This window comes from Periplaneta americana, chromosome 1 (genome assembly GCF_040183065.1).
Source record: "Periplaneta americana isolate PAMFEO1 chromosome 1, P.americana_PAMFEO1_priV1, whole genome shotgun sequence".
Classification (NCBI taxonomy): Eukaryota; Metazoa; Arthropoda; class Insecta; order Blattodea; family Blattidae; genus Periplaneta; species Periplaneta americana.
In genome coordinates this window covers 176,128,390-176,137,771 of record NC_091117.1, presented here as the reverse complement: position 1 = coordinate 176,137,771, position 9,382 = coordinate 176,128,390, and the positions used below count along the sequence as shown (strand labels likewise).

The 9,382-nt window shown below is 33.1% G+C and overlaps 1 protein-coding gene across 3 annotated transcripts in view; it reads left to right on the top strand.

Annotated features, from left to right (window-relative positions):
• Window positions 1-862: 862 nt before the first annotated feature.
• Window positions 863-9,382, top strand: part of phtf (putative homeodomain transcription factor) — a 76,238-nt gene continuing 67,718 nt past the window's right edge. Inside the window, exons 1-2 of one of the 3 annotated variants that reach the window (XM_069832691.1) lie at window positions 863-999; window positions 8,560-8,636. In XM_069832691.1, coding sequence (XP_069688792.1) covers window positions 8,611-8,636 — 26 coding nt within the window. In that variant the 5' untranslated portion in view covers window positions 863-999; window positions 8,560-8,610. Of the gene's footprint in view, window positions 1,000-1,139; window positions 1,162-8,559; window positions 8,637-9,382 lie in introns of those variants that run through there. The other 2 variants (XM_069832708.1, XM_069832700.1) reach the window with 2 other exon arrangements.

The window sequence follows — 9,382 nt, the reverse complement described above, 5'->3', positions numbered from 1 at the left end:
CATCATATGAAAATTCTTTTGTTTAATGATGGTGGACCTTTGAAGCAGAAAATGGCGGCAAGTACGACTAGCTTTGTTGAAGATTATCGGAAATACGAGCGCCTTTGGAGTGTTTAATCACAATTTTGCGAATCCAGTAGGTCTAAGTATTGGATTATTTAGTACTAATTAATTAAAATATATACGTAGCGAAGATGACGTTCAATAGGACCGTGTAGACACAAAATTTGCATCACCTTAATTGAACATTCGTTTTCAACTTGATTTTTTTCAATATTCTCCCCAGATTGCATGCGTAAGCGCATGGAAAATTGAACCGTGTAGATGCACTTTAAGTCTAAAGCTCATTGTGCTTACCACTACTATTCTGTGGATATTTGCTGCCGAACAGTCGCGCTCTTGTATGAATAGGTATAGCACGCCGCACCGTGATAATGCTTTTTTCTATTTTTATATACATATGAGTAAGTCTTGAATTATTGTTGAGTTTCCGTCTCTTGTATCTTACTGTTTAGATGGCATGTGTTTATGTAACTGCTTTAGATTTGTTATGTTTATTATATTGATGATTAAGCTGTGATGTATGTAAAGCCTGCCACAGGGTGTGAACTCGAGACCTCATGCGAGTCTCAAACGTTACTGTCTTGAGCCACGTCGTTTGGTTGATGAATTATTTATTTTACTCGTAACTTTATGAAATTATTCTCAATATCCAGGCAGTAACAATACAGGCAATATTTACAACTACCTCCTTGAATGTCAAATTAGTTTGAATGGTGATCCCATGCGTATTTTAGGAAGTTATGTGTACGGTACTGTGCAGTGTGCACAGACCTTGACACCTACATCGATCCAGCATGCCTATTGCTTGTCTGATGTGTGCCTGCTACATCTAGAGGAGAGTTCCTGAACTATATCGAACAAAGAGTAACTCTTCTAGCAGAACAGTAGTTGAGTGTTTTAATCGTACTGACAGTAGTGACAGTGTATCAGCTGAAGGTAATTATAAATATCAATAATGATTGTAGATCTTGAAAGTATGTTCTGTGCATTTGTGAATAGCTGAAAGGAATCTAGAAGAATATTATCATAGTGACGTATCATACAGTTTTACAACGTTCTTGTCAATTGATGAGTTTCTTGTAGTAATTCACTGAATGCGTACGTATGCTAGAATTTATGCTGATTTTGAATAACATATTTTTAGTGTATTGTTATTGGGAAGTTCATAAACTGCCGGAAGCAGTTTGTCGCTGTAAAATCGTGTGGAGATTTTTTTTTTTTTTTATTTTACTCTTCGTTATATTCTCATGTTTTGGTTTTAAAGGTAAGTAAGAATTGTGTTACGTGAGAGTTGCGTCTGTAATCTTTTGTTGTTCTGAAATCTAAATTTCCATATTTCTAAAACACAATCCATTTTGTTTATTTCTTTAATTTTTACGAAGAGCTATTTCCATGTTGTCTCAACGGGATAAAGCATTTTGACAATATAATTTTCTTGTTGTGTCGATAGGCGTAGGCTAAGTATTTTATACCCACGTTGAGATCCTATATCTATCAAACGACATAAACGCAATCCAAGAGATCTATTGGTAGCACTTCGAAGTCGATGTTTTTAGAATTTATTACACGAAACCTTGACTTCTTGTAACTCTTTGTCAAGTACGATATTACCACAGTATTACCGGCATTTCTTCTATTGGCGCATAAGGGGGGTGGTAAAATAAGATAACGTCTGCTTAAGAAATATAATTTAATAAATTTATCAGCTGGGAGGGAACCATGGTATATTTGTGTTTTCATATTTTCTTTTCCAGTTTTATTTATGGAATGTTTGACATGAAAATTTGGTGAACCGAAAATTTTAGCATATCACAATATAAAGAATTTAATTTTCTTTAATTTAATTTTATGTTTATATACATTATTAACATAGTTCTACCAATAATAAAAAAATGGAACTATAGCTTTGAGAACCTCATAGCTTCAATTTTTTGTTGATTTTTTCCTCGGTTACTGTAATTTCTTTGTAGATTAAGGTTGGCCAAACCATTCGGTCTGTTTCCATATAAGTTTATTGTATATATATATATATATATATATATATATATATATATATATATATATATATATACACATATTTTTTGATATGATTTATTCGACGAAGTGCTGAAAAAGAACGTTCTGTTGTGCTTACAAATACAGGCAACGTGCAAAAGATTGTCACTGACTCGCATAGACCTGCATTGGAAATGCATGTTTACAGCAATTTAGGGCTTCTGTAGCATTATTTTAGATGTTTTCTTTGAAACTCTTGTACCACAGCTGAAGTTAAGCTATACTGCGTTCGTTGTTATTGATTGTACTACATTGAAAATTAGCCTTTAGACTTAATTAGAAAAGTAAAAAATACTTGCGTCTGGAGGAGACTTTAGCCCTGTTACGAACCCCCTACTCCTGGTGGCTGCGCCACTGATGATGGAACTTCACTAGACACCAAATTTTGCGATACAAATTAAACAATTCCAAAAAAGTATTTTCAGTGCCAGTAATAGAAAAAATTGTTCAACCGATACGAGTCAAAGTCAGAATAGGAGAAATAGGAAGTGAAATAGAGAGAGGAGTACGACATCACCGACCCTATTCAACATCTACTGTACATGGAGGATTTAGTGAGGAACTGTTTTCAGAACATGAGAGGGGTGATGGTAGGAGGAAGAAGAATAAAGTGCATAAGATTTGCTGATGATATTGTGTTGTTAGCAGAAGAGGAGACGATACTAAGAAATATGATACTGGAGCTAAATGACAGCTGTGAGCAGTATGGAATGAAGATAAATTCGAACAAGACGAAGACCATGATTGTCGTAAGAAAAATAAAGAAGATAAACGTGCGAATTCGAAATGAGGCAGTAAAGCAAGTGGATAGCTTCAAATAGGCTACTTGGGGTGTACTATAAGAGTAACATGAATTGCTGCCAGGAAGTCAAAAGGAGATGGTAATGGCAAAGGAAGCTTTTAATAGAAAAAGGAGCATCTTCTGCGGACCTCTGGAAAAAGAACTACTTTATATGGAGTGTGGTATTAAGTTCTATGGAGCATAACATGGACATTACAACGAAGTGAAGAAAAGCGAATAGAAGCATTTGAAATGTGGATATGGAGAAGAATGGAGCATGTGAAATAGATAGGCAGAATAAGAAATGAAGCTGCATTGGAAAGAGTAGGTGAAGAAAGAATGATGCTGAAACTGATCAGGAAGAGAAAAAGGAATTGGTTGGGTCACTGACTGAGAAGAAACTATCTGCTGAAGGATGCACTGGAAGGAATGGCGAACGGGAGAAGAGTTCGGGACAGAAGAAGATGAAATATTAGACGATAGAAACATTAAGATAGGCTATATGGATCATATGCAGAGACAAAGAGGATGACAGAAAATAGGAAAGATTTGAGAATGCTGAGTTTGCAGTGAAAGACTTGCCCTAGGGTAGAAAACTATGAATGAATAAACTATTAATATAAGTTTGAAGGGTTAAATTTCATTGTAATACTATAGAAAAATGATACGAGATTGAACAAGGAGTTACCATTTTTTTTTTGCCTTGGTGAAATTATTACAAATTTTTTGTTGAATTAGTGACAAATCAAAGAACTACAAGCTTACTGTTTAGTGTTCAAGTTAGGATTAACTACTTCGGTTGTTTATTCATTACACGTGTCCAGAAGAAAAAAGGTATGATAAAGGTATTGGTGAAATTGTAGTCCGTCATGACGGCCGTTTTTCTTTGTTTTCTTAAAAAATTAGGCATATTTTCATGGTTTTACAAAACGAAAATTACTGAAAAACGGCGGAAAACAGAGTTTAAATTTTAGAAAACCAAATAAAACTAACAAATTGCAAATTTGAAAAATCGGTAAAAATAAATATTTTATAGCTACGAAAAAATATATAAAATAACTTAGGTAGGCCTACTTATCACAAATGTAGCACAATTAAATTTCTTTCCAATTTTCACTTCATCAGTTTCAACAATATGTCTTTCCTCCTTATTTTCCAACATCATCTACATCACCAGTCTATACATACCTTCCTACAATAACTCGACTAGTCAACCACAGTATGACTACTCAAACCTGACTCATGTCCTAGAAAATACTGTCTAGACAGATCCTTAGTTAACCACACACAAAATAACGATGAAACTTCAGTCCCGTTATGCACCACACTTGGGAGGAAAAAAATCTATTTAAAAATTTGAAAATCACTTCAAATTGTAGTACACTACTCCATAGATACGATGTGAAAGCTGTGAACCCACCAAAATACCTTTGTTTTTTATATACCTGATTGATTATTTCATCAGACATTTTCATACACAGTCATCATGTAACCCAATGATCTACCATGATGTTGCACTATTCAGGAAAATAGTTTACTCCTCTTTCCGGTCCAAGGTACCAGTACCCATCTACCAAAAGTGCATAACCTCCTGAGTTCTGAGACATTTGTTGTTTTATTTTTAAAGTTCAATATAATTCTACACTTCAAAAAAGTCACTGAAATGCAAAAAAAAATTCTGGTTACAGTTAGGGCACAAATGCAGGTATATTATACTATACAGAAACCATTCTGAATGCATTCTGGAGTGGCTCTTTCATTGAGGACAATGAATATCACAAAATTGTGAGAACAGAAAACATCGGTTACACAGCAACTCAGAACAAACTGAGAATTCACACAGGGAGATATCTTAGAAAGAATGGGTCCAAGCAAAACACTTATATTCTACTACATAAAAATACACTATAATTTATGTAATAGAATGTAAGTGTTTTCTGTGATATATTTCTACTTGCAATTGGAGACTGAATTGCAGCAGTAGATGATGAATTTTTTTTCCCCTTCATCTGCATTTCTTCTCCTTTCTGGCGAACTTCCTCAGTTTGCATTTCTTCTCCATTCTGCTGTGCTTCATCAACATAAATGTTTCCATGACAAGTCACTATGGCAACAGCAGTATTGTTGGATTCATTGGGTCGTATGCATCTTTTCCGTAATTTTAGTCAAACATAAATGAGTTCTAGACATAGGTAACTGCAGTCCGATAAGCCTAATGGTTAGCATTTATAAATTGTTTTCAGCAGTAATCAACAAAAGAATAAGCCCAACAATAGAGAACAACCAGCCACCCAAGCAAGCAGGCTCTTGACACCGCTTGCCCAACAGAACAAACATTGCTTTCAACTGTAGTACTAATATCAGCGCTAGAATGTATAATAAATTAATAAAGAAATACCCACATCTATTTACCACCAACATATTTGTATCGAATCCTGCCCTGAGCATGAGAACACTCTCTTTCAGGGGAGTGCTAGACTTTTGTAAATTTAGGCTACAGTTTCTTTGTATTGTATTTTTCTGGCAATAAACATTATTATTATTATTATTATTATTATTATTATTATTATTATTATCATCTGTGACTCAACTTTGTCCACTAGAGTCATATCTAGATTTTTGCCCATTGGGCACTTTACATATTATTATTATTATTATTATTATTATTATTATTATTATTATTATTATTATTTTGTAAGTTTTGACAACTAGAAAACTTTCGTCACTATCTGGGTTAGAATCCAGAATGTTCCAGTTTGTTGCTGTACCAACTGAGCTACCTGATACTCAGTTTGGCTTCAGAGATAAGAAGTTTGCTTTGTTAGCTGTTGAAAAATTAGTGTCTGCTGTAATTTATGAATTTGAAGAACATAATAGTACTCTTACTGTTACGTATGCCTTATCTAAAGCTTTTGACTATCTCTCTGATAAAACTATTGTTTATAAATTGCAATATTATGTTACCATGAGTAATGAATTAAAACTAATTGAATCTTCTTTATCAGATTGTTTTCAATCAATATGCTTTGATTGTAGTTACTCGGAAATGCATAAAAGTTGTAAGTGGTGTGCCTGAGGGATCTGTTTCAGGTCCATTTTTTTTTTTCATTTATTTATTTTATTCCATAGATCTTACATGAGCAATGAAGCTTTAAGATGTGGAACAAGTCAAAATTTTACAATATTACAATTACAATGTTTACAAATTTTTTTACAGTTTTACAATTTAGTAATTTTCTACAATTTTTACAATTTTGTGCAATTTTTTACAATATTTTTGCGAGATGTAGTGAGATGAGGTGAGGTCCGAGGATTCGCCAAAATATTACAGTTTTACAATTTAGTAATTTTCTACAATTTTTACAATTTTGTGCAATTTTTTACAATATTTTGGCGGGATGTAGTGAGATGAGGTGAGGTCCGAGGATTCGCCAAAATATTACCCGGCTGTTTTTATTATATGATTAATAACATCATATATTTCACGTCATTCTGTACTATTTGCCGATGACACCACTCTATATGATACTGGTAATGATGCCAATGAATAGAGTTGTTATGGCTAACTTGTTTCATGAAGTAAATAAGTGGTTTCAAGTTAATGTTGATAAAACTCAGAAATTTTATTTATGTTATGACATAACTAATGTTGAGGATTTTCTCTCTGTTAAACTTTCAGGTATTTTATTAGATTCAAAATTAAACTGGGATATTCATATCAATTCAATTTGTATTCGTTTGACAAGAGTGATTTTATTTACTTAGACATTTGAAACAACTTGTGCCTGAAGAATATCTTAAAAATGCGTATTATGATTTTTAATAGTATTTTATTTCATGGCATTCATATATGGGATAACAGTACAATGTTTGCAAAGTTCTTTTATTGCAGAAACAGGCTGTTCGAATCTTAAGTGGATCATCTTATGATGCCCATCGTAAACTCTTATTTATTTCTGAAAATATTTTAACTGTAATTAATCTATATGTCTATCAGTGTCTGATGAGAACCAAGCTTACAAGTGAACATTACATTAGATCTGATATCCATGATTATGCAAGAAGGTAGAGTTACTGTCTTGGCATGCTTACTGTCAGACTGACCAGGCATAGTTAATGTAGTTTTAATGTTATGGCTCCTATGTTGTTTTAGTACATTATGCAACGAGCCTATAATGGTAGTAATTAAGACGCGAGTATGTTTATGAAACGAGCGCGAGTTTCATAATTTTTATACGAGTGTCTTAATTACCATTATAGTCAAGTTTCATACGACTTTTTATGCTCGACCATATTTCTAACTTGAAATTATTCATAAGTATTCATGTTATTCTTATCTGACTGAGAAGCGGAACTGACCTTGTGCAATACCTCGTAAATTGTGAGATGTGCGCAGAAGCGAAAGTATTGATTTTTTCCGAGAAACAGATGTCGACATTGACCTTGCCATTGAAAAACGAGATGACGAATTTATTTGAATATTATTTACAATTAACGCTAATTATTATAGTAACAGAACTGACTTTATTTCAAATATAGGTGATTTATTGTCTTTCGATTGCATATCCGAGAATAATCGATACTTGCGCTTTCATATTGCTACAATGGTATTTTCTGATTGGTGGAACACTTGAACTTTAATGAATAGGTGTACTTTAATGAGGTCCATTAAAGGGCTGTTACCGTGTATAATTACTACATTTCGGCATGGTCGAGCATAAAATAAATTATGTACCTCTGAGGCTTTTACTCCAAATTTTTTAAGGTTTAAAATTGTACTATTTTTTTTCTTTATTAATATTCTATTTTATAATTTGATAGGATTTCTTGTTTCTGATGTTGATATTTGTTTTAATTTATATAATATTTTATGTTGATTGTTTCCATAGCATTACCACAGTCTAGTATATACAGTCATGAAGCTTGAGTTGTGAGGGTGCTAGGAACAATTGACTGTGCCGGTACTATTTCGCATTGTCTGTAATGAGGAGATAGTAGCGATCCTAGTGGTTAGCAACTATCTATAGATGCATATTTACTACGTATTGAGCTTCGTAACTGTATATACTAGACTGTGGTATTACAGTTAGACTTAATGCTCATGATAATAAATAATCATTTAATCATACCTGGCCACTGTCTGTTGTTTAAAAAGATCATTAATAAAGAATAAATTACAGTACAAAGATTTCTGGGAGAAGAAAAGAGAGCCGGATTTTTTGGCATTTAACTTAGATAACTAATCACCATTTTTCAATTGTTTTAACTCGTTTGGCTTTTTGTACTAGAGACCTGTCATCAGGTTCTAGCAAGTTCGAGTACAGTCCGTACAGAAAGACAATATTGAGGCATGTTACTGAATAAGATAAGGTTTTTGCAGGTTATTTGCTTTTGTAGTTTTAGTTTTGATATTGAATTAATTTAAACACAGCAGTACTTTGTTTTCAGAGCCCTGAAGTGCAAAGTACATAGTGTAATGTTGGTACTGTAAACACGTGTATGTCGTTTGTGTGCTTTTGATGGTCAAGGTTTTTATGAATAGGATTGCTTACTTGGCTCTCTTTCAAGGTTGTGCTAAATATATTCCAACCACTTTGCACCTGAGAGAACATAATTTCTCTTCTTGGGTAATTGCAGCAGTCACTTGTTTGTGATTTCAGAGGCGATGTAGGCAACTGCTGCCACCTATATACTCAGGGGCAGGCTGAACCATGGGACTGCGGGAAATTGTTACCTGGTAAGAAATCAGTAACTTCTTTAAAAAGTGACTTGCATTGTTTTGTCTTTTGCTGAACTTGTCTGTACCTCACATAACTTCTTTTCACTTGAAGGTTAACAACTTGTGAGCATGCTTTTATCTTAACTCCATTTTTAGGTGACATAATACATCAATTTTAACATAGAAATGTGATGTAATTTTCCATCAGACTGTTCTATATTCCTGGACGTTGTGCATGTCTTTAGTCATGAAGTGGTCAGAGTTTGTCGAGTTATATTCCAGTATAATTTTATAAGCTTTGGTAATGCTTTTTACAAGAAAACCTTTGAATAATCTTCCACAATATAGTCACGTGGCAAAATTTACTGCATTATTAAATCATAAGTTTTACCATTATAGCTATATGAATTGCCATTTATGTTTTGAAATATTCTATATACTTTCAGATAATAAATTTAAATCTATAGTACTACTAAGGCCAGTTCCTAAATGTTACTCTGTTTCCTCTGTATTTACATACAGGGCTTTCATTTCAAAATTTTCCAGTCTAAATAACTGTATAATTTAAATTGAATTTAATTAAACGAAAAACACTCAATTTAGATATTGATGAGGAAGTTAAAACTATTCTTAATTGCATATTAGGTTCTTTTTAGTTGATTGTGAGGAGAATTGATGTGTACAGAATTATTTCAATTTTTTGTTACAAATTATTTTGAAGCCCAGTGGTGATCAGGTATGGTAGATCTGAAAAGACAAGACAT